Genomic DNA, 25,666 nt, shown 5'->3' on the forward strand with positions numbered 1-25,666 from the left:
AATCTGATCTATGAATACAAATACAGTAAAATATTTCAACTTGATATAGGTAAGCACTGTTTCTGGCTATGGTGTTAATACAAATAAGGGCTGCAATGCCTTCCCCCCCCCCCCAAAAGACAAGATCGAAGCCAAACAATTTCTCACATCACCGTATTAAAAGCATCTATGGTTTACATAGAAATAGCTTGTTTAGAAAAAGAGAAAAGATTCTGCCCATCATTGCCTCAATGTGACAAAGGAAACTCTTCATTTCAGGCAATGATAATTTTTAAATACTCCTAAATATGTGCATAGAAAGACATCATGGAGAAAAGCACTATCATCAAAGCATCTAATAATACAGGCTCAGTATATTGCCATAACCAGCTTTTATTTTTTTACAGGAAGATTTAATAAACAGAAAATTTACGTGTGTCTGATTCCTTTCTCCACTTTGATATCAGACCTGGTTTTCAATCTCACTCTGTTCCAGCAAAATACAGCCGGCTTCACACGATCACCGTGATAGCTGTTGGATAACAAACATGAATGAAAAGCCATGATTTGGATGAAAGATAAGTCTTTTTAAACTAAACTCAGTCTACCAGAATAATTCTTATTGTGTAATCGCTTTCAGTATTCCTCGGAGAACTTTGTAACTCATTAATTGTTGGCTTTCTTTCGGAGGAAAGCAGGGCCCACGTTCTGTCACGTATGCGTAAGGAAATCTAAGCACCCAGAGTCCATCAGATGGAAGGGTTATTTCCTGCTTCTCAGGGTAAAATACAGGACAAGGTGGTGGCCCTGGTTGAACCTGGAAAGAAAAGGAAATAAGCTGATAATCAAAATATCATTAGAATTAAAAAAAAACCCAAAACAACCAAACTTAAGAGCAAACTGAACCCAAGGAAGTCTATTAAGCCCTGCCTACAACCACGCTCTTAGCTACTTTAGCACACTCCAGGAAACCACTGCGCCTTTATTGTGAGACATCCATGAACTTCCCATTTTATCACAGTGAAGATGCTGAATTTAAGGTTGTAGATTAGGTCCTACCAAAGAGATCCACAATACAAACACAAGGCATTCACCTCTCAGGCAGTAGCGAACCCCGTGTTAACAGTGGATTTCAACACCATAGCACAGATATCCCTGAGCTATTACCTCACTCTACATCAATATGAATTTGCAACAATTTTAGCAATGTTTAATATAGTTTTTGTATAATTCATATTAAAAGATTCAGAAAATCTTATTCAGACAAGAAACTGATGTGTAGAACCCACAACACAAAGCATAATGGATTTTCCAAATAAAAACACACCCTTAGGAGTCAAAAGCTGTGATACAGGTGTAAGCCAGGAACAAAGAGCAAACTCAGTATCAGCACAAACTGAACCTTCAGTTCTTGCCTCAGTTCCAAACAATAACATGATAAATTGCAAACCACATTGAAATTTTGGTGTTGGTGTCAGGTTTCAGTCAGTATTCTTCCCTTAACTTCTAAAATAAAGCAGGTTCACATCTGAGTAGTTGAAGGTGTCCCATAAAAGAAGCCAATTTCGTTGGTTTGTGATTCAGCATTAAGGATCTTGTGGCACTTCTCAAACACCTGGAAGGATTACAAAACATCCCAAATCCGCCTCCTCCCTAACTCATACAGATGTGTTTTCTGCTGACTGTTGTTACTCAGGGACACTACTATACAATGAACACCAATTTTCTTGCCATAGTCTAATAAAAACTAAGCATTCCTGTGCACACATTATTTCATAGAGCAGTAATTGAAAGAAGATACACTTGTTCATATTCTACTACCTTAAAAAGTAAGAAAGTATAAATGGAGCTATTTCTCCATTTTTAAAAATACACATTTGAAAATGGGAAAAAATCTCCAGTTTAAAAAAAACCAACACCTTTTCACCTCCTCAATTCAAAAAGTCACTAGTAATAAATACTCACTGCTTTTCTCTATGACATTTAAAAATGATAAATTCATTCTTACACAGTCATTACTCACTGGTTATCTTTTTAAAAAGAAGCAATTATTACAGTATGGAGTGCTATTAATTCATCCTTGATAAAATATTTTTTAAAACTTACTTTGCACAAAGTACAAAGCATAAGCCAATCTTTAAGCATAAAAAACCCAAACCCGTTTACAGAACCGGTACTTTTGGCAACTGCTGCCCGAGAGAACGTGACTGAAGTTGGTTTGAGTTGGAAAGAGTTTCTTGCAGCATCCCTCTGACACACTTTGTGCCTATCACCCTTGTGCCTTCTAGTCCTGCAATTAATGTTGCAACAACCAATCCTTTCTCTGGAGTTCCCGGATTCCCTCTTCCATTTCTTACCTGAGGCGTTAACGTGATCTGCAGTGGAGCATCAGGAACCACCACAAAGAGCCTCATGAACTGAGCGTAATGTGGCTTAAGTCCTCGTCCCTGAGTCGATGACAGAATGTACAGCGGCATGTCAGAATTGAGGGCTTTGATGGCGGATTCCTTCGGCCCCCCTCCCATCACTTTCATGACCTTATCAGGCCCTGAACACATGAACCTCCTACCACGTGCGTCTTCATATTCAAATCCTACAAAAGCTCGAGCTATGTCATCTCTGCGTCTTCCTCTTCCCATCACAACCGCACTTCTTTTTCCAGGAACAGCCTTGTTAGGCGCAGGCCAGGAATTGGTATCTAAGTCTCCTTCATCTTCAGTTCTTGTCCTGATGACAATGTCCCAGGGCATTAAATAGTTTGTTCCTGGGATAAAGCCTTGTTGATCTAAGCCTGTGTGGAAGTTATAAGCTTTAGCAGGCCCCAGCTTAACCAGTGACCAACTGGAGAATTTGGGCAAAAGACCTTTGGGGCAATTAGAATGGAGCATCCCAGGGAGGTACTCAACTGTGGATGCCTGGCGATCGACCAGGCTTGGCCTTTTCTCACTTTTGGAGTCCCCACTCTGCCCATGACTCTCTGCATTCTCCCCTCCACCCTGGGCCTCAGGAGGGTAAGTGCCCAAGCTGCCCGTCGACTGACCCAGGCTGAGGGCCAAGCTCAGGCCTGTGCTTTCTCCCTGAGTCTGAGGTTCTTTTTCTTTAAGCTTCTCAATCTCGCCTTCAGGAGGGGCCGGTGATGACTCATCCCGAGCAGGTGCCGGATCAGGTGTGCTTGGCTGAAATACAGGAAAGTTGATGTGCTCCAGTTTCCCACAGCATTTTTCTTCCAGCAGCTACAAGAAACAAAACATGATTAACTTTCTATCTCCCCTTTCTAAGATGAGGGAGTTCAGAGTCATAACATTCAACAGCTACAATCAAGATTCAAGAGGTTTGCATTACGTGAGAACCAAAGCAGGGATGGGAATACAGCCCACAGACATGATGGATTTAAAATTCACATGAACCAACACACTTGACGTGTAAATAGGTGCTCCTGTGTGCATGCACAAGTGAAGACTGGAACTGCCCACTTTGGTTTGCCCATCACACAAACAATTTCTTCTCACAGAAATATCTCCCCGAGCAACATTTACAAGTTGATAACGTTAAGAGGAAACTTTAGTCACTTCAGAATACAGACTTTGTTGCTGAAGCAAAAGCACTGCTTGCAGCAAAAATAGAGACCTAATAGTTACCTGGTAAAAGTCATAATTAGCTGCTTTGATATCAAAGGGATCATCCCGAGGAGCTTGTTTCCTTCCACAGTTACAGGCACCAGTAGAACGAGCTCGGCTGTTGTGGTACAGAACTGGAGGATTTCTGTCCGCTTCTGGCTTTTCCCCTGAAAGCAATAGTCAAATCAAACCCTAGATAAATCGCTCACCTTTTCTACAGATTCTTTAATTCCCTTCATCCACTGCTTCCTCCTTGCTATATACAGATGCAAAATTATTTGCCAGTAATTCTAGTTTGCCAAGCAACTCCCCCCCTTTCCCACTTTGAATACGAAGTTCCAGTGTAGGTTACACCACTAAATTGAATCTTCTTTGTTTTTACCATCTCTTCCTAAAAGGCATAAAGAGTTCTTCTGCCTGCAATAAATGTAACTCAGTTTCTATTCCTTGACTGACATCAATCAAGCTATTTAAAAAAAAAAGGGGGGGGGTGTCACTTACACTTCATAGCGAACTTTTGTTCTCTTATACATCTTTTGTTAGGACTCCAGTGAAATATCTTTAATTAGCAAGGCGGAATCAAAGTTACTACTAAAATCAAAGTTATACTAACAATGCACTCACTCCTGAACATTACTCAACATAAGGGAAACTTGCACAACAGCTCTACTATCATTAATCCCACTGTACAAAGATGAAGCTTTAAACCTGACAAGCTTTCATCTTCTATAAACATGCAAAAGTCACTGTTTTCAGCCTAAGACAAGCCATTTTAAAGCAGATACAACATTAAACCATGAAACCCAATTACAAGTGAGCTGCTTTACCTGCTTTTGGGAGCAGATGAAACTTATGCACACAGTGCTGGTCAGTTAAACTTCGCTCTTCGCAAAGCTGATGCCCATTGCTCCAGAACTTGTAACAGTCCTCGTTAAGCTGCATGGCATACTTATGAAAGGCTGGGCCGCGGGCATGCTGACTGTACACACGCAAGGCCTGTGCCAACTGGTTCTTATGGACCGTCATGGTGTAATTGTGGGGCAGGTTGGATTGATAGGCGCTGTGGGCCATGGGGAGAGCTTTCTGGCAACGGTTTTCAGAGAACTTGGTGTCTATATCTAAATAGCCTTCCAAGACTTTGATGCTGCCCATGATTTTTGAGCTCAGCTCCCCAGTGAGTGAGGTCGGGTCATCATCTTTGGCTTCAATGGTAACTTCATAGAGTTTTAAAGCTGCAGCAACCCATTTCTGGTAGGTTGGGAGCTCGAAGTGAGAGGGCTGCGGGTTTCTCCCCACACTGTCATCAAAGCCCTTCTTGCTGAGCACCAGCTCCACATGCTGCCACAAGAACTCCTTGAGGGTGCAGTCCACAAGCTGTCCAGAAGAGCTGGAGCTGCTGCTCTCTGCATGGAAGGACAGCTGCTGCCTGCCATGCCGCATCATCTGATACCGCCTGGGTCCCGACAGGGTGGGAGCCAGCAGAGAGTCGGTCTCTCTCATGGTGCAGTTGCTCCTGAGCTGGTCGAGAAGCATGGCCACCGGATCATCTCCGTCCTGGGCCCCACCAGCCACAATGTACACAAAGGCCTGGTTAGCAGGCACGGTGAACAGGCAGTTGATGCTCTGATTGGTTAGTACCCTGCTCTTGCGGAAGATGCGGTAGATCTGGTCCTCCAGAGCATGCTGCAACCTCCTCTTGGGGGAGTGCTTTTTGGGGGGTGGCTTTTCCAGGTGCCCACAGGGGTCTTGGCCCCTGCTCGGGAGGGGATCCACTTTCAGGGCCCCGTTGAGCTGGAAGAGGAAGAGAAGGCGTGGAGGGCATGGCCTGCAGTTGAGCTTCCACTCCTTGCCGACTGGGCAGTCTTTGATGGCAGCCTTCAGGGAGGGCAGGACCTTCTGCCGCAGCCCATCCAGTGCCCTGAAGACACGGTCATAGGTGATGTCAAAGGAGCAGGTGGGGTGCACCAGCAGCAGGATGTGGCAGACAGAGAAGAGGTAGAGGAGGCTCAGGCAGTGCAGCTTCTCCTGGTGCTTCCAGAACTCGTGGGCCTCGGCATGAGGCAGCGGGGCCGGGCCACCGGAGGGGTGGCCGGGCCCGGCCTCCCTGCTCTCGGCCGCCGCCAGGTCCCCGCAGGCCCGCAGCAGCTGCGGCGTGTCGCAGATGGAGGTGAGCACCAGGTACAGCACCCGGTTCTCCTGGCTGTAGTAGGCTTGCAGCTGGTTGTAGTCCTTGGCCGCCGGCTCGCCCTCCTGCCCCGGGGCGCCGTCCGCCAGCTCGGGGTCCTCCTGCTCGAAGAGGGGGAAGACCTGCCGGTCGCACACGGTGCTCACCAGGGCCGCCTTCTCCGAGCACAGCTGCAGCGCCGTCTTCCCGAAGATGCCCACCACGCACACCTCCTCATCGCCGGCGGCCGCCGCGCCACCGCCCTCGGCGGCAGCCGTGGCGGACAGCAACAGCTCCCGCAGGCTCACAGGCCCCACCGCCGACCCCATGGCTCCTGCCGCCGCTCCGGGCGGCCCCGCCGGCAGCGGCATGGCCCGATCGCGCTCCGCCAGCGCCGCGCCCGCCCGGAAACGGAGGCGCCCCGGCGCCCGCGCATGCGCAGCCCCGCCCCAGGGAGGTGGCTGGGCGCGGCGGAGGCCGGCGCTGGGCGCGGCGAGCCCGGGGCAGTGAGGCGGCGTGGTAGCCGCGGTGAACAGCCGCGCTATCAGCCGTGGAAGCCTCCCGACAGCCCAGGGTTTCGGCTGTGGGGTGCCACGACTGCCCCGAAGGGCCCAGGGCAGGCAGGGAGGGCAGCGCCCGGCGGACGATGCCGGAGTGCCGGCTCACCACCACCGTGCCAGGATTCACCCTCTAGCCTCATCCCTCTGGAAAGAGGCTTCAAAGGTTGGCGAAAGCAGGTCCCCGTCCTGACCTGATGCTGCGGTATGGGCCCATTGCCCGCGCACTGCGGCAGCACTTGGTGAACTTGACCTCTAAAGACGGGTGTCAGCTACTCATCTTTAAGCGGTGCGGTCTTTTAACACGACAGGTGATCCAACACCAGCCAAAAGCGATACACACTGCAATTATGTGGGTAAGAACGTATGACACAATTCAATTGTTTGTGGAAACTTGCAGCCCTTCACTTTAATAACATCAGGGTGCTGAACTGATGCTTTTCTCTGAGCGTGTATAATTACTGTCAAGATATTTTTTGTTAAAAAAAAAAGTAAAAACAATACTGAATTTCAGCAAACACATGCAATTTATATTACAAGCAGCACCAGTGCTGGGAACATGATAGTCTGTGCTTCAGCAGCAGCCAGGTATCAAAAGACACAGGAAATTTAATTTTTTTTTTTCCATTAACAGAGAAGATGCAACCAGATTGAGACACAATAGATGCAGCCGTTAAAAGGCAGGAATCTGCCGTAATGCCCCATTCTCATATGCACTAGATTTACTTACAAATACATGTGCCTAAGTGAGAGAAAAATGAGATTCAAGTGGTTTCCTGACCACAACTTAAAAATACATTGTTCCATAAACCTACTTTTGTTCATCAAAGCTGCTTGCAGCACTCAGCCGGGCTGGTGAGGGACTCTTTGGATGAGCCAACTGTCAAAATAAGAAAAAGGCCAGATCTTGGAAGATGAACTTAGTACTAATTATGACCAAGACAAAATACAGTGTAATTCTTAACTGACATTCATAAAATAAAACAGACACAGCAAGAAATAAAAGACATTATTAACCCTCAGATTTTGTTCTCCTGTAAACTGGAACTATGAAGCCAGAGCGTGCATTGATGCACTAGAATGGCCATCAAAAAAGCAGCTTTTCCTCATACCATTGTCAAATAACCTGCTGGAAGACAGGCAATGGCACTTCCATTCTGCAGTTTCCTTATCATTAATATGGGAATCAGTAAAACAAGCACGCTTATTTGTGGGTATTTAGGGCTTTTGGATGAGAATTATGGAGAGTCTGTAACTTGTGTAATAAATACCAATGGCACTGCACTGTAGGGCAAAAAATCAGTATGAAATTCTATGGATTTTAAAGCCAATTTATCGTTCCAAAAAGAGAAACACCATGACTTGCCTGAAATTTGCGCCGTAGTGCCTGTGTCATTATTGGTGTCAACCCAGACCCAAATTCAATGTTTTCTTTACTATTTAGTGGAGTGCCACCAGGACTTCTGAAAAGATTGAAAACAAGGGGAGTTATGATTAGTTCTCTATTTTTTCTAGAAAAACAAAACAAGAGAATAGAAAGGAACTTACCTTTGTATATTGACTTTCTTCAGATGTTTTCGAAGATCTAACTGATTTTTAGGAGGTGTACTGAAAGAACAAAACAAATTGTTAAAACATTTTCCACTCTGCAAACAACATTAATCACCGTTTAGAACTGGAAAGTCTACTATCAAAGAAAAGAAGAAAGCATCTTACATTAAGGGGTTTGTAACGTGAGCTGATGGCTTGGATTTAGGTCTCAGGCTAACACTCTGTAAATCTGAGACTGTAATTAATGCCCTGCGTGGCCTCACTGGTGATTCTGCCTGAAGTGAGAAAATAAATGTTATCACAAATAAACTTTAGAAGGCCTCACTGACCTTAAATCTATTTAATATTTATACTCTGGAAGACTTCTGTTGTTAATCAGTTTTATGCTTTTTTGAATAATTAAGATTTTAATGTGCCTTAGACAAAAATACGTTTATTTATTAAAAAAACCTACTTCTGCAAACAAGATTTTGGCCAGGCAAAAGAAAGCCTAAAATCCATTGATAACATACAGACATAAAGCTACATGAAAGCTACATGCCCTTAATGTAAAATTAGAAGAACTGACCTGCATGCCAGCCAAGACTGGAGTTAGTCACTTAATTCTTCACCTCAAATGCCCAGGTGCAGAATTAGAAGGATTACTTACAGGTGATCACTGGGTTTTTGGAGGAGAAGAATTCATCTATTGAAAAAATTCTATGAGGGGCTAAGACAAGCGTTGCAGGCAATATACCAGTTCCAGTGATACACCATCATCCATTTATCCATGTGTCCTCTGGTTTACCTTGTCCATTCTCAGGTTGCTGTCCGTCTTCTTCAGTTTTACATTCAGGAGATCTTTGAGAGTGATCTGCATCGGCCCATCTTTTTCCAGTGATGGTTCCTGAAAACAAGGGTGGTTGGAAAGGAAATTAGGATCAACAAGAGACTGAGCTTTCACAAAGACACACATTCCTGATGAAACCAGGTCCAAAGAACCCAGCCATGAGTGAAAAAATAGAGGAACCTTCTTACTCCCTACCAGAAGTGCTTTAGAGCCGTTGCCCCATTTGAGGAGGAGAGGTGCTGGAGGCAGTTTTGGTGGGGGCAGTGGTGGTGGTGGTGGTGGAGGAGGAGGAGGAAGAGATGGAGGGGGTGCAGATACAGGCTGCAGCTGTACTGCGGAAGGCCCAGATACTGATGGTGGCGGGCCCGTCTGCATTTGTACAGGAGCACCCAGAACTGGTTTATTACACCTTTGACAAAGAGAATTTTCTGAAGACAAAGCTGCAATTCCATTCATCTGAAAACAATATATAAGAGAATATTAAATCCACTGGCAAAAGTAGATGGAATTTCAGAGAACAAAGGTTCTGGCTTCAGTTGATCCAGAAAACCATAAAAAGTCTCTTAGGAGGCTCACTAGCAAACCAGTTCCCTCTAGCTACGAAGTAACTGCAGTTTAGTAACGCTAAGAAGTTAGAAGAAGTGAAACAATGTCCAACAAGACGCTCTTAAGATTTCAGTTTACATGCACTGACCACAAGTTCCTTACATGCTTACACGAGCAAACGTTACCCGACCCCACTGGGGTTGAGACTAACCTGGAGTGTTCCTTGTAGTCTGGAAAATTCAGTTTCCAACTTTTCCAGCTGCTCTCTGAACGCATTTAACTCCCTTAAGTAGATTTGTGATGGAAATATGGTGTCTTTAACCACCTTAAAACTCTAAGCATAAAAAGAAACTGGGTAAGTGTTTTCACCAAGTTAGGTTTCCAGAGACAGGGTTATGATTACTATAGAAAGTTCGATCGCAAGGTCTTCTCACTGTAGTCAATGGAAAAGCACAACACAAAGATACAAAATTTTACCAAATATTTCCTTGGCAGGAATCCAAGGAATGAGTTTCTAAAAAAACCAAAAACCCCAACCAACTTTCACTTCATCTACGAATTCTAAAGTATAATTCACAGTTGACCTGAAAAATTCATACAATCATTTCTGCTATGAAAGAAAGACTGCACTCTCTGTCACTGCAAATCCAAATGATATTCCAGTAAAAAAACTCTAATTGCACATATGCCTTTAATGTCCACAGTTGCCTTGACAGTCTTCTCATATTTATTCCTTTGACAGTAAACATAAAATATACTTTAGATTGTTTCAACAAACGTAAATTTACAGCTTAGTTCTCAAATCTGACTGTATATCCTGCCTCTGAGCGCTAGGAACAACCTCATGCATTGGCAAAAATAGACAGGTAGAAAACTTACCTGTGCAACCGTGTTCTGGCACCAACAATACAAAAATGATGCAGTTGTCGTAAAGGGTTTTACCATATTTTTTACACTGGGCAATGCTAATGACCAGAGTGAGGACAGATGGCTTGGGACAATTGATGTATTCAGAGGAAGATCACCTGCTGACCTGGGACAGAACATTTCAGAATGAGGCCATGATTATATTTATCACTTCAGCCTTTAAAAACATTAACTCACCAATCATCTGGAAATCATAAGCAACCAGCGGCAGTGTGAACGTGAGCAGAGACCAGGAAAGACAAGATACATCTTGATAAAGAGGGGAAAAAAATCCTGTATTTACAACACATTTTTATCCAAATTGCTTTTCCTGCACATTAAAGTTAACGACAGAGTACTAGAAGATATACAAGATGAAAGAATTCCACAGCATCCATGCCAGGCTCCAAACACAATTCTATTGCATCAGTTCCATGACGTATCAGAGCAAACAGTGGACCAGAAATTGTGTTAAAAAGAAAAGTTCAAACTGAGCCTCTTACCATGGAGAAGAACAACCTGAGCCCTGGGGGTTTGAAGCATCTCCTTTTTTTTCAGGTAGAAATTTTGCTCTGGCTCTCTGTTTTCGTCGGCGTTTCTTATACTTCGCCATCACTGTTAACAATCACACATTTAAATTAATGTATAGAAATGTACCCACTTTCACGTGGGGACAGAGCTATCACCAAACAGGTAGGGAAGAACATTGACTGGATCTCAAAAATCCAGTCAGAAGTTATTCACAGTTGTCTTGCTAGAAGCATTTCATACAACTGATAAAAAATACCTTCTTCTCTCAAGTTCCTATGATCCACTGGAATGTATTTGTACATGAGAGGGGTGAACAACGTAAAAAGTACCATTTTATATACGCTTTTGTCGACAGCTTTTCTTTATCCTGAAGCGCATTTGAAATAGTGCCGTTTGGGGAAATTACGTTGGTGAAGAACGTAGGCAAATGACTCGAAGAAACCAAGGAAAGAGGGCCCGGGACTTCCCTGTCCGTAGGTGCCTGCTCAAGCGTTGCCTCAGCAACCGCCGCACGTTGCCGCGGCGCGACCCCCGCCGCGCCCAGCAGCCTCCCTGCGCCCGCGTGGAGGGGAACTCCTCGCTCTCCGGGGAACCCCCACTGAGGAGCGGGTGGACCCTCAAACACAACCGGCCCACCCGAGACGGGGCTGGTGGTGGTGGGGTGTCACGGGTGACAAGGGGCGACCTTGCCCCCCCCCCCCCCCTTCGGCACCCCCTCAGCCGCCACTCACCTCCCAGCCCGGCGCCGCCGATTCAAACCGCTCCCCGCGCCGCGCGCAGCCAATGGGAGCGCCGCTCTCTGCCGTCCCCCGCCCACTGCCCGTATTACCTGCCTGTTGATTGGTCGCTGGACAGATGCGGGCCCGAGCTCGAAGGGAGCGGCGAAGAGGGCCAATGGCGGGCCGAGAGTTGCCCCGCCCCGTCCTGGGGCGCACTGAGGAGTTCAGCCGCGCCATTGGATAAAGGTTTTTCAGCCCCGCCAATCAGCTGCGGGACCCCGCTCGGCCGGGAAAGGCCAATAGGATTGAAATGTGGGAGAACACCGACCCACCAAAGGGAACCGGAGGAGGTGACCGATGCTCCCCTGCCCTACCGGAGACGGATCGCAGCTAATCCGCCGCTCCCCTTCCCGCCAATTGCAGCGCTTGCACTCCTTACTCCAGCCAATCACCGCTAGATTCCACTCTGGACCAATGGCGGCTCGCGGCGCCCCCCCACCCAGCCAATCACTGCCTGCAGCTTTTCTACCAACCAATGGGCTCCCCTCTACCTCGGAGAGGGTTTACATTCTTCCCGACCCAATAGCGAGCGCTCTCTGTCAGCGGAGAGCCAATGGGAGACGAGCGGCGAGTGACAGCTGCCCAATGGGGGTGGCCGACTCTCCCATCCTGCGGAGCGGGGGGTGGGTATCTCCCCGCCGCCGCCTGAGGAATGTCAACTATTCAACATGGAGACGGCGGTTACCAGGCTCGAGACCATGGTGAGTCCGGGCGGCGGCCAGGCTGAGAGGCGGCCGGGCCGGGGGCCGGCGGGGCGGCGGCGAGAGCGCCTCGGAGGACACAGGGCTGTCGTCTGAGGGAGGGAAAGGGGGGCGCGGGCGCGGCTGGGGGCGGCCGCTCTCCCCTCGCGCCCTCAGCCGCGCCCGCGCCCCATCCGGGCCCTGAGCGGAGCCCGCGCGGCCCTCGATGGGGCGCCCGCCTCCCGCCGTTCGGGTCAGGCGAGTTCGGCCGGGCCGGTCCATTCTGCTCCCACCACCCCCCCACCTTCCTCGAGGGGGCGGGGCTTGACGGTGCTGCTCCGTTCACCCCCTCAGCACGGGGGCAGGGCCCGGCCATTTCCCTCTCACCTGGGGCGGAGGGAGGGCGGGTTCCGCGCAGTCCCGGGCGCGTTTACAGCTCTCCGTTGTGGGGGAAACGGGGCTGTTGCAGGGCGCGGCCGGACCGGTCCGATCCGTTTCATTTCCCCGTCGCGGTGGGGGGGGGGGGTGTGCTAGAGCGGAGCGCTCTCGGACTAGTCCATTTTCTGTCGGTGGGGGGTGAGGGTGGAGCTCTCACCTGGGCTGGTCCATTTTCCCTGCGGGGGGTGGTCGGGGAGAAGAAGGCTGGCTGGGCTGTTTCATTCACGGCGGTAGCGGAGGCGGGGAGCAGAGCGGTGCGGCGGGATGGCTTCCCGCCGGGGGCTGCGGCGGTGCCGCGCCTCGGACTCCGCTTCTCCTCTGCCCGGGCGGCCGGGGCAGGTAGAGCGGGGCTGGCAGCGGGAGAGGAGCCGGGGAGCCGCCCCCATCGCTTCGCTTCTCCTCACTTCGCTTCGCCTTTCCTCGCCTCGCCGCGGGCAGGCGCTGCGGAGCCGGGCCGCTCGCCCTGAGGAGAGGGGCGTGTGGGGGCCGCGGCGGCAGCGCGACCCTCGGCCGGGCCGGCAGCCCGCGGCGCCCCGGGAGGAGTGCGGCGGCCCTTCGCGGCCCGGCTTTCTTCGCAGGGCCTGGGGTGTAACCAGTCTTGAGGAGAGGGTGGCTTTTTCCCGCAGCCGTTCAAGTTCGCGTAGTTACTCACCGAGTTTAACTTCGTTTCAGCGCTCTTTGGGCCAGCCCCTGAAAGCAAGCCGGAGCTACCTTATGTAATAGCCGCCTTTCTGCCTGCCCCGATCATGGAAAAGGCAAAACAAACAAACAAAAAAAAAAGAGCTATGCTATGCTTTCACATATTGAGAGGCACTGGAAAACTCTCTTTAAACAGCCAAGTTGCTTGTGGCATCCTTCAAATCTTGATCTTCGTTTTTCCTTCTATATAATGTAATCTTCTTTACACTTTTTTGTTAGTTAAAACGCTTTGGGAATATTTTATGCATCCAAATGCTTAATAGATAATATAACTTATATTCTTAAATCCTTACACAAATTAAAATGCTTGTAGCTGACATAATTCTCCAAAATGCGATGCTCCTTTGGTTTTTTGCTTGGAAACTTCCAGAAGTTCTTTGTAATTTTAATTGTCCTAGCAGCAGTGTTAGGTAACTTAATTGATAAACCACAAGTGTCCTCATGGACAAAAAAGTACATTATTCAATACAATGACAAATAATACAATAAATTTGTCTTTGGTTTGGGGTTTTTTTCCTCCTCTGGCAATCTCGGTTTCAATTTCTGATTAAGAACTAAATAAAAATTAGTTTAATAGTCTGCTAGTTCTTATCTGTACACAGTAACATCACCAAAGTGAAATATTCAGGAGAAATTAAGAATAGGAAGAGCACTGGGACAACACGGTAGGGAATATTGTATCTCCACATTGTCCCTTAACCTAGTGAGTGCTAGACTTTAATACACAAAATAGCTGTGCTGCTTAATGGCCTGTGCTTAAACTTGCTTAGTTTACTTTTACTGACTTCATTGCTTCTTCAGTTGCTTTTCTGCAGCACCAGCACAATGTGTCCCCTAAAGCATTAGGAACAGTGGGCAAGTGTGTGTTGTCTGAAAAGAAACAACTGGCTGAAAGTTGTTTAAATGTGAGCTTGATGTAACATGCCTTTGTCACCTCAGCGAGTGACCTGCATGTCACTGCAATAGTAAGACACTTCTGAGTATTTTAAGCTGCAATGCTATTTCTGTTAAGAGATGAAAAGCAACAATTTGAATAAATGTCAAAATACCTGCATCAGTTGAGAGATCAGAGAATTCAAGCTATCCTACCTAATTCTCGGGTTTTTTACTGCACTTTAGAAACAAGGTGGTGTGGTGTTTTTTCTTTGAAGAAACCATGCTTTTGAGGAGGTGGTGTTATTTTTGGTCCCCTTTAGCTACTGAACTGCAGTCATCATACTGAATACTTACAGTGGTGATAATATACGGTATTTTAATTCAGCGACATACTACATTCTTGTCAGAGCTCTGAAGTTATTCTAATTTCAAATTCAAAACATCAGCCTTGCCTGTAGTGCAAGCTTGATCTCCCCATATCTTTTGTTAGGTTTATTTTTTTTAAAGCCTAGTTTAGAAATAATAATTTAGAAATTTGTTTAGAGATACCTAGGTTAGATGTTGATATTTATTTATTTGTTTAATGTTATGGTTTATTTATGTGTTTTATTGAAAGTTTTACTTTCAAGTGATTCTCATTTTGGGACATGTAAATAGTCAGAGAGGTATTTTGGCCCCCTTAAAGTTAGCAGGGACTTGTATATATGGTAGTGGAAGAAGACTGTAATGGGACACTGTCTTACGATTTTTACAAATAGACCAAAATGATCATTGCACAAATAATTTCAAGGTGGAGGGCTCGTTCGGGTCAGTTATCTGCACAGAGGGTGCATAACAACTTCCAAAGGTTTTGAGATTACAGCTTGCTCTTTTACCCTGTTCTAATTACCCCAAATCATGTGGGTAATCCATTTGAAAACCAAACTGATTTTGATTTTGCCCTGCTAGCCTTACATTTTCCTGTTTGATTCTTCTATTAATTTCTTCTAGCAGAAGATGGGAGATAGTATGCCTGTTGCTGCCTTCCATTAAAACTGTTGGGTGGGTGGCACAAGGCAGTTGCATCTTGACCTGTTTTCTTTTGGGTTTTTGTTTTGTTTTTTAAGAAAAGGGTGATTTGTTAAATATACCTCAAACAATTTCACTTCCTAATTTCCTCTATCCAAACCTCATTCAAAAGTGTGTTATTTTTTCCTTGTAATAGTTTATGTTAATCAGAACATGTACATTGGCAACTATGTCTCTCATATTGCAGCTTTGTGTCTCTTGCTTTTCCTTCTGCTTATTGTTTCTTCTTCCTGGATTTCCTGTGAAGTCAGCTCTCTCCACAGAAGTGTGATAAAATCACACTTCTTATTTCCCCAGAGGTTTTGACAGGCATTTCATGGAAAGCTTCATTTTAGTCTCATGGAACCAGGGATAAGCTAATTTGTAGGAGTTTAAAAAGAACAATGTATATGAAAAACCTAGGTAATCGATGGTTATTTGAGACTATTGTGCAAAGTACAATAACAAGAAGAGCTGAATGAACCACAACATCTACAATATAAGATGAGATTCATTATGCAAAAGATTGTAAAGCTGACTTACTAACAATTTAAGTAAGAACACTGGGTGCTGTGTTTTAGGACTTAGGCACCTGAGACTGTGCTGCACAAGTGTTTGTTGAAGTCTGGAGACTGTGACTGGAGATCTTTCCAGCAGTTTCAACAGACACAGACTCAGGCCTCTAATGAAAATACAGTACATGGTAGTTGCTGGTGATAAATGTATCCTTCTGTACAACAACCATTTCATTAACCTTTAGTGCTCAGAACTTCACATAGTGAGCTAGTGGCTTCCAGCATGAACGTCACTGAGAGAAATTTTGTGGACATCCATTTTGTAAAATTTGCTAACAAATGGATAAACTGGCAGATGAGCTGGGAGTGCTTCATTCAGAGCAATTTAGTTAATTTCTGTATTTTTTTGGTATAGTGGACCTAATTTTTTCTTTGAATAGTGTCTGTCCAGTGCCCTTTTTATGTTGTACTACTAGTGATCATGCACAAAAAGCAGTGCAATGTTAAAAGGGCATTGGCCAGCAATACTATCTGCATTACTCTGTTGTTGTTGTTGTTATTATTGTCAAATGTCACAACTATATATCTGAGACCAGAAGGTGATTTGAAAAACAACTGTAAAATGGAATTGCCACAAGTTTGGTTTTTTTGCACTCATTGTCTTGTAGTTATTTGCCAAGGAGAAATGTTCACTGGTCTTTTAAATGACAAATGCCATCAGCTCTATGTGTGTGTTTCCTTAGAAATAAGTGCCCTACAAAGAGGAAGGAACACTGTGTAGTATTCTTATTTCCTATAATGTGTTCTAGAGAAATGTTACAGGTGTGGAGTTGACTCAGGTTGTTGCGCCGTGTGCATCAGCAATCATCCATATCGCTCCACTCTATTCCTCTGTTAGTTTGTATTTTCTTGTTAAGAATCTTGGAGCCTCAAAACCCTAAGAGTTCTCAAACTTTTTATGTGGAGTTACTGTTTTTGTTAGAAAGAAATACCTTTATTGAGATTTATGAAATACACCCCCACTTTGATGGTGCTCTAACATGCATGTGGTAATGCACACCCACAATGTTGGGAAATGAGTGTGTGTTTGAGTGCATTTTAAAGAGATTGAACACCATCAAATGGGAAGAATAAACTCTGGTGTCCAGAAAATGTTCCCTGTAATGAAGTTTAAGAAGATCTGTCTGACAGCAGTTTAGAATCTTTGCTTGCAAATACAAATCTAAGAAATAAATAAATTTGGGAATGTAGTTTCCAGTTAAAACAGCAGCAAATTTTTTGAAATTGAATTTCTGACAGATCTGTTAAGTGTTTTGTTGGGTCTTTTTCTCCTTTTTTTTCCTTCTTGGTCAGTGGAATGACAGGGATTATGAATAATAATAATAATAATGCCTTGAAAGATATGAGTTCTTGTGTGTCTGTATCAGGACTTGGTGAACATTAACCTTATCCAATTCTCCATGATCCACAGAAACCACTATCTGACTCGACCTGTTTTTTCCAATACATATTTTGAGTGTATTGATTATGTGTACAGAATTCTTGCTGCTAACGAATGCTCTGACTTTATTGCACTACTGTACTTTACAGCTAGCAGTGCAATAGTATTGTCAAAGCATCTGAAAGCAGAGTACGCAGCAATGGCTTGAGTCTTGCCTCAGAGTTTCTAACACTTTCTTCTAAGCTTGTGAGTAAATTAAAAATTTACATTTCAAAAACTGCATTTTCTGTGTGACTGTTGTACAATACTTATCATAGGAAGGGTCCTAAGCTATAACATCCAGGTGAGATTTTTGCCCATGTATGTTTCCTGAAATACAGCAAGAAACAAATACTTATAAAATAAAAATGGATCATAATGGAGGAACATATGGCAGTGCTTATAAACATACTTTGAAATTGCTGATAACAAATTTTGTTTCTTTTAGAGTTAGCCTGCTTTCAGGAGAAAGCAGTGATACTGAACTGTGTTAATATTTTCATTAAGCACAAATCTTAATTATAGCCACACAATGGATAAGCATTCAGCTTCAACATTCAATTTTGGATGTCCTGAATCATAGTAGTAGCATGGTATTAGCAGCTTACTGTCGTTCTGTAAATCTCAAATCATCAATATTGAATATTTCAGGAACTCAGCTTCATGGATAATTTTAAAAGCCACCCATTTTCATTGTCTGTTTTCCCAATAATTAATAATCAGATGAAGGAGTGGAGAAAAGCAAAAACCAATCTTTTGGGGGTGCCTGCCCCCAGAAATTAAAACCTAAAAATACTTGCTGGTGGAAGAGGCCAGAAATGATTGAGCAGCTAGGAAAAAATCCCTCATGAACTCTTTAAAAATACACAGGGTAATAAAAAGTATTTTATTCTCACATTTTATCATCATTGGTTTCTGGGGTAAATGTGTGAAGGAGTGTTGTTGGGCAGATGGTTAAGTCATGGGCGTAACAGGTGAAAACTTTCTCTTTGATTTATAGATGCTTAAGGTCTTTACTAGATTTATCTTCCTTAAGAGAAAAAGAAAATTTTCCTTTTCTTACTCTTTGAAAATTTACTGAAGGTGTGTATGTGTATGAAATCATACATTTTCACTATGTCAGAAAGGGAATTTTCCTTGTAGAGTATCTTGGATTGGACACTATTCCTTTAGGCTATCTGAAGTTCCAGATCCTCAGAGGTCTTAATGGCAGTTCCTCTAGGTGGATGCCAAGGCTGATGTTTAAAACATAAACATCATTTTGGTATCCAGGCCTGACTACAGGCTACATTCAAAGGCTACTGATGTTTGTCACTTTAGCTACCACTATAGCACTGCTCGTTAGTATTTTCGGATACAGCTAACAAAGACTTGTTCTGATCCTTTAAAAAGCTGTACTGGTTACCTCATGATTAATCTTAATATAAATAGTAAAAACCAAGTTAAGTAAGTGACAAGCATTTTTAACTTGCTTTCATCATTCTCTTCTGTGACTGTAAAATCCCCAAATTATCACGTTAAGAAATTTATGAGTTTTTCATGAACTGGGAAAACTGCCTTTCTTTAAGGCAGGATTCCTTAATAGATATTAAAATTGCAGACTATAATTAATTAGGTAATAATGCTATCAGCAGACTGTTTCACAAGACAATTAGATAATTCTCTGGTGGCTTATTTATCCCAAGGAAAGAAATAATGATGTCATCAATTTTATTGTCTATTTGTCAGTCTGGTTTATTGGGGAATAATAAAATGTGTGATGGGTATTACACCCATCTGAGAGAATTCATTCCTAATATAATTAATAATAAAATCTCTGTTGATATGCTTGGATCCTGAACACTTATTCATAATCTCTGTTGTGTAAATAACTGAGTATTGCAGTTTTGCTAACAGAGCTTTTAATGTTTAAAAAGAGAAGCAACTAGCCAAGAAAAAGCTCTAAAAAATTATAGAAAATATGCTAATATCTCAGCAAAAAAATTCAAACATCTCCTGCATCCAGTGGAGATCGGTTTAAAAAAGATGCATGTTCTTTTCTGGTGATAGAACTTATCTCTTTGGTGTGCTGCTTTAAAACTTCATCTGGGTATGTTTCGCATTGCAAGGGCACATATAACATAGGAAGAGATGGAAATGTTTCCATGCGTTGTGGGGAGCTGCATGAAAAAGGTACTAATGTCAAGATTCAGAGAGAACGTTTTGGTAATTTGGGTTAGGCAAATGGAAAGAAGATAAAGTTAATATATGTGTGTGTACACACATTTAATTCTTATACATCAGAGGAAAATGGTTATGTTTAAAGTCTGAAAGCTTATTGCTTTATATTTTTCAGGCTAGAAGTGTGTCAGCATAATTGGCAAACATTAACTAATGGAATAGATTGGAGGAATAGAAAACTTACTTTTATAGTACATGAACCTGTAAAATGGAGGCATCTGGCTTCTGCTTTCCTGAAATACAGGAAAGGCGAATGGTTGGGTTTTGTCTGCAATTTTTGTTTTTTAATATACTGTGGCTGATCTTAAGTGTTTTAGTTCCAGAAGGCAGAATCTGATCTGGATTATATTCAACACAGACTGGAGTTTGAAATAATGAAAAGTCTTCCTGATAATCCAGCAGCAGAGGTAGTATTTTCAGATTGAATTAATACATTTTACTGCATTTTGCATAAAGTTGGTAATAAATGGGTAACCTTCTTTAACCCTAAAATGTATGTGGCTGTTCTTTTATCTGTTTGTTAGTTGGTTGTTGTTATTATTATACATTTCTTGTATCATGTATCAAGACAACTGGCCTAACTTCTCGGTATAGTGAAATTCTCCCATGTTCTGCCTTGAGAAGTGAGTAGTGTTAACACTGAATTTAAGAGACAGGTTCCAATCTGAGCTAAAATGCACCCTTGCACTGAGATCAAAGATAATCTTCCTAATAAGCAATGACTAAATTCAGATTTGGGGGAAAGATGAGAGGAAGAGGAAAACAATAAATGGCATAATGTAAATGATTTTATAAATAAGCTGTTGTATCCATGTATATTGTGACGTATCGTGGAAAAATAATTGGTTTAGTTAGAAGTGCATAATTTATTCCAACTCAGAAAAGCCATTAAAATTCAACAACACCATAAATCCATCCTCCTGTATTTGCTGTGCTGTTTTATTAACACTATCTATAATTTTTGCTTATGAAGAATTAAATCTATAGATGAAACATGCTCACAGCTGTGCTTTTCATTGTAAACGGTTCTTTCATGTTGTATTTTAGTGGCTCTAATGCCTATGCTTTTAACTGGTATGTGGCCACATTAATTTTCTCTTCTTAAATAGTTTAAATGTACATTTATTTCTACATAGGAAAATCCAGTTGCTCTCTTGGAAGAACTCTCAGTGGTGAAATCTCGTTATAAAACTTTATGTATGCAGCTGGAAAAAGTTTCCATAGAGCAGAGAGAATCCATGAAGGGCATCCGTGCTGCTCTAGAGAACACAATGAAGATGGTTCAGGCATTGCAGCAACATACTGATCTTGAGGTAGTTTTTTCATTTTACTCACTTGGGTCTCACTCCTGTATATGAATATGTATTTGTGTAACCGTTATGTAGATGGTGAGTAGTTTCACTGGAAACTGTTATATGTGTAGACTCTTAGAAGATAAGACAACTGTTCACCAGAAGAAATGTTTGCAAGATTGGAGCTTTTTTTGTAAATCAAAACCCTGATTCATCACATAACAGTTAGGCTAGCGGTATTCAGTTTTGGAGTTGAAGTAATACCATAATAGTGTGAATAAGGTGACACAGGTTTGAATAGTTTCATAAAAATTGATGCCTCTGTGCCCAGCTGTATCCCAGTTCTATACTGACATTTTTTAAAAGTAGCTACCTTTAAAGAAATTAGAAAATTAAAACAATTTTTAAAAGAAAAAAAGCTTTTAAATGGCAAATGTATTTTCACTGCCTAAAGTGCGGAAGTTAAAACCAACACATTATAACATATGCAGTGGAATTACTGTTAGTGCAAAGAAGTAAGTTTTTCTCAGTATGATAATATCTATCAATTTAAAAAACCCAACAACAAACAACACATTTTCCTATGTGGTCTTCAGACACTGCTTCATTACAGTTTTGAAGAGGTGGTGAAAGCATTAATTTTGTCCCTTTACAAATAAGGTGATTTAGATTAAAAAAGCTAATTGTCTAAAGATAGTCTAGTGACAAAGACAGAACTAGTGGGACTAAAACATATTCCCAGATCTTGTCTCTCATTTTAACATTCGTATGACAGTGCCTCAAGATTGTGAACAGCTCTAGCCAAGTTACTGGTAAGTCTTTATAGATCAAATGTACTGCATAATGATTTAACAGACAGTAGCTATATGTCACAGAAAGGAAAAAATATTTTCTTTCCCTGTGTTCCAAGGATATTTGGATTTTGTTAAAGTGGAAGACTCTTCACTCTTGAGTTATATTTAGACCTTTTAGATAAAGATTTTCTTGTACTTTGTATAGTTCCTAAACCAAAGATGGATTAAAGTGTTATGGAAAAATGTAAGTCTTTAGGTGAAATACTTCTTTTTATTGAATAATTTATGTTCTTTCCATTGAATCATTTATAGTATTGATGTTAAAGGAATATTAGGTTTGGATTTTTCAGAAATACTTAGCTTGTAAACTTACTTTAATTTGAAGGACAGTAGGAGTCTACTATTAGTTTCCATGAAAAAAAGGCTACACAAACATTGAGTTCTTCTGTAAATATCATCACCCTAGGAACTGAAATTATCAAGAGTCCTCTGTGTTTGTCTTTTTTTTTCCCTAGCGCTTACCTCTCTCAGAAGAAGAACAGACTGCAGCACAGCAGTTAACCTGCCAAACTGTTAAAGAAATGGAATCGCTAGTCGAAGAGGTAATTAGGCCACAGAGTGTCAGTATTCCAGAAACCATTAATCCTAAGTAGCTCAACTGAAGTCAGAAGGGCTGGTTTTGTGACTTAATACCTCTCAAATGAATGGAATTTTTCAGAAATGGGACTGAAGTTTCTAACAAACCTTTTCCTTTTTATTGTATACTCATTATGATTTGTTCCAATTCAGTTGTCCACAAAGGAAAAATTTGCTTTGATGGAAGACTTTGTTCCCCTTTTTCAATTGGATATGTTTTATGTTTCTTTTCAGAGATGCAGTTGGTTGCTTTTGTCGATCCTGTTGTTCTGTTAACTCATTATATAAGAAGCCTTTGGGTGGGAGTGATGAATGTAATTTATTCACTGATGTGTATCAAAATGGAGAGAAATTTAATTTCCTGTAAAATATTAAATAAGTTTTGGAATATGAGTAACAATAAGTATATTCTAACTGTAATGCAGCTGAACATAGGTCTAAACTAAAACTTATTATAAAGTTAGATGTTCTCCCATAGCTGCTCAAAGCACAAACTTCTAATATAATTATCTGTGAAGATTTGGTCTGGGTCTCACCTTAAAAGCAAAATATTAAAGAAGGTTCATGAAGTGTAATTATCGTCTTGTCCATATCTTTTTCTACATGTCTGCTCACTGCCCACTACTCTTCTGTCAAAGAATGCCTCGCTTTCTGTCCCTTTGTTGCCATGGTTAGTTTGCATGAAAGCCGTCTGGGATCTTGCAGCTTCGTTTACTCTTTGTTTGCAAATATCTTCTCCTACCTTGATAAACACTCTTAATTTCTGTCTTGCCATTATTTAATTTTAAAGCACTTAAGATACAGATAGCATAAAATAGGCCCAATGCAAAATGTAGCTCTATCCTACAGCTACTGAGGCCAGTGTAATTGGTATCAATCGCTATGTTGTCACTGAATGTGTTTTGAAGGTGTTTTCTGCAAGCAGAAAGAATGGAAAGGTGTCACAAAGGTCCTGGGATGTTTTCATCAGTGCTGGTACTTCTGGCCGAGGAGAGCTAGATATAGCTACCTTCAGCTTGTCAGAGCCGTCAGCCTCTGAAGGTTGCTTGGGAATAGGAAAACCATCTTTTTCTTTGCTGCATGTGCAGTGCTTTCAGCTAGATCCATACCGGAATGTAATGGAGAAAGCTGAACAGGCTCGTCTGCCTTGCATATAAATCTTTCTGTGCCTCTTAATTTTATTTGAAAGCATGGTTTGTTTAGTGCCTAAGATTTTGCTGTTGACTTCAGTGGCTGCAAGATCCTTGGTTATCCAATGGTAAAATGTAATTACTCGTGCAAAAAATGAAATTGTAAAAAAAAAAAATCTAAACAAAATTCCAACAAATCCTGATGTTATCTCTTGTTTATTTTTAGCCATTTTGGTCAGAATCTGCAGTCCCTGGCTCAACTGAAGGTATGTGCTGAAAGAATAATCTTCCTGCTGTTTTCTTTTTTTTTCTTTTTTTTTTTTTTTTCCCCTCCCCTTGACTGATCCCCCCACATACCCAGCCCCAGTAAGTAAGCTTTGTGAATAGTATCAATCTCTCAAGAGTTCCATTTCTAATATTGAACTCCAATAGTTCTGTACTATTTAAGCATATGAATTTACCATCTAGAATCCAGGGAGTAATGAATTAAACTGTTTTACTTTCTGAAAAGGGCAGATATTGTAAATAACGTCAGCTGACAAATAAGGGCTGCATTACCCCTAGTACAGTAGGGGCAAATCTCACAGTAAGTAGGAATAGGCTGAGACCTAACTGTCATTTAAAAAAAAACAGAGCCTGTGATGCTTGGTAAATTCACTGTTTCCATTCTCAAGCACTAGTAACTACATACACTTTTATGTGAAGAATTTAGACTTTAATATAAGAAACTGACTCAGTTACATTCCACATATAGTTCCCATGTCTGAGAGTTTTTCTTGCTTTTGGTAGGATTGAAGTGGATACTGTTGTGTTTATGGTCTGGAAAAAATGGTGTACTAGTCTTATCATAGAAATAGCTCTTTCTTAATCCAGTTATCCCTACTTATAGAAAGGAATTTTTCTAGTTCTTTTTTTTTAAAAAACAAAACAAAACAACCAACTACTCATTGAGACACCAAACTTGTTAATCCACATCAGATCTTAACTGAATGATTTTTCATTGGGTCTGCAGATATAATGACAGTTTGGAGAGAATATCTTCCTCTTCTCCTTCCTCTTGCTGGAAAGTGACCTTTAGACCCGTTGAGGGGCCTTCTTAAAAAGTAATGAAAGTTCTTTCTATCTTTGGCCTAATTTCTAAAGAAACAAATATCTTCTTTTTCCAATTTTTTAGAATTGCAGTTCAAACCATTGACTGAGGAAGTACTTATGACTGTACCAAGGAGTATCAGAAGTACTGTTAAACTAGCAGACTTGAACAATTTCTACAGGGAGTTATTTAACCACTTCATTGTAAATAAGAACAGGTAAGACTTAAAGCCATCCATTAGTAAGAATTTTGTAAGCGGTAAAGAAATTCAACCTTTTCAAATTAAACAGGTAGTTAACCATTCACTGCTATATTATAACTTCATAATTTGATTTTATTCCCCTACATCCTTCCTGGTTAGGCACACACCCCAAAATGTTAGGCCATCATACAAAGCCCCCTAAATTAATTTGTATAAAAATGGCTTGTATGGTTTGATCATTTTCAAAACTGCAGGTCAGGTTCTTCAGAAACAGATTTTTTTCACTTTGGTTTCACTGCACAGATGTCCAAAAGTGGGTCTGTTTGGGCAAGTTTTGCTGATACAGCCATGCTGCCAAACCCTTTTAGCTTTCAGAATCTGCATCCAGAGTGGAAAAGCAAAGCCCTGATGCTAAACTACGACCCCTGAACCCTGCCCTACCCGTACCAACCCCTCCTGCCTCCTCAAGCTCTCACCCCTGTCTGGGATGCATGCTGCAGATTTATTGCAGGCTGATGTTAAAAATAAGAAGTTTTTAACTCAGGAATTCTGCGTCTTTAACCTTAAGGTCGGATTAGCAAGTGACTGCTCTCAGTTTGAGGTAGCACAGAAAAACTGCTGAGAATCTGAATAAGCACGAGATTTAGAGCTGTCACAAAAATAATTCATTCAACAGTATGTGCTTTTTAGCCTTTTTCTGCTGGATCTGATGTTCAATACCCTGTTTTGCTAAATAGTTTGCTTTTGTCTTACAGAGCAGCACTGAGTGTTTCACAGATGAACAAGATGAATATGAAAGCCACTGACTCAAGAATACGAATCTTGAAAGAACTTGCTGTGGTAGAACTTGACAAACAAGGAAATGTTAAATTAGTTGTGTAAATGAAAGCTCAGTCCGTTCCCATTTGACACACAAGCATCTCGGTCATAGCTCCTGGATTATTAAGAAGCAAGTATTTCTCTGCTGTCTAGGAGTTACAAGTCTACTGTTGGAAAGCTGTTAATGTATACAAATTCTATTTATAACATTTAACATCGGAGAGTTAAAAAAGCATTGGTATTGTATCTTAGATATAGGACTACAGCCGATGCATTTTTGAAGAGTATT

General features: G+C 42.2%; 3 protein-coding genes across 3 annotated transcripts; 1 reads left to right on the forward strand and 2 right to left on the reverse strand.

Annotated features, from left to right (window-relative positions):
• Positions 1-598: 598 nt before the first annotated feature.
• Positions 599-6,131, reverse strand: SMG8 (SMG8 nonsense mediated mRNA decay factor; the record flags this gene model as incomplete). The annotated part of the gene is made up of 4 exons (XM_082008394.1): positions 599-796; positions 2,337-3,212; positions 3,618-3,763; positions 4,424-6,131. The coding sequence occupies 4 exons, from the start codon at positions 6,129-6,131 to the stop codon at positions 599-601; spliced, it is 2,928 nt and encodes a 975-aa protein (XP_081864520.1).
• Positions 6,132-7,128: 997 nt separating this feature from the next.
• On the reverse strand, positions 7,129-10,762 carry PRR11 (proline rich 11; the record flags this gene model as incomplete). The annotated part of the gene is made up of 9 exons (XM_082008445.1): positions 7,129-7,197; positions 7,684-7,780; positions 7,866-7,925; positions 8,034-8,143; positions 8,656-8,754; positions 8,893-9,153; positions 9,455-9,577; positions 10,123-10,276; positions 10,653-10,762. The coding sequence occupies 9 exons, from the start codon at positions 10,760-10,762 to the stop codon at positions 7,129-7,131; spliced, it is 1,083 nt and encodes a 360-aa protein (XP_081864571.1).
• A 1,341-nt stretch (positions 10,763-12,103) lies between these two features.
• Positions 12,104-25,440, forward strand: SKA2 (spindle and kinetochore associated complex subunit 2; the record flags this gene model as incomplete). Its single annotated transcript, XM_082008465.1, has 7 exons — positions 12,104-12,160; positions 19,732-19,821; positions 20,551-20,727; positions 22,016-22,102; positions 23,493-23,532; positions 24,441-24,573; positions 25,314-25,440. The coding sequence occupies exons 1-7, from the start codon at positions 12,128-12,130 to the stop codon at positions 25,438-25,440; spliced, it is 687 nt and encodes a 228-aa protein (XP_081864591.1). The 5' UTR covers positions 12,104-12,127.
• Positions 25,441-25,666: the final 226 nt, after the last annotated feature.

This window comes from Phaethon aethereus (assembly GCF_964289735.1).
Source record: "Phaethon aethereus genome assembly, chromosome: 19".
Lineage (NCBI taxonomy): Eukaryota > Metazoa > Chordata > Aves > Phaethontiformes > Phaethontidae > Phaethon > Phaethon aethereus.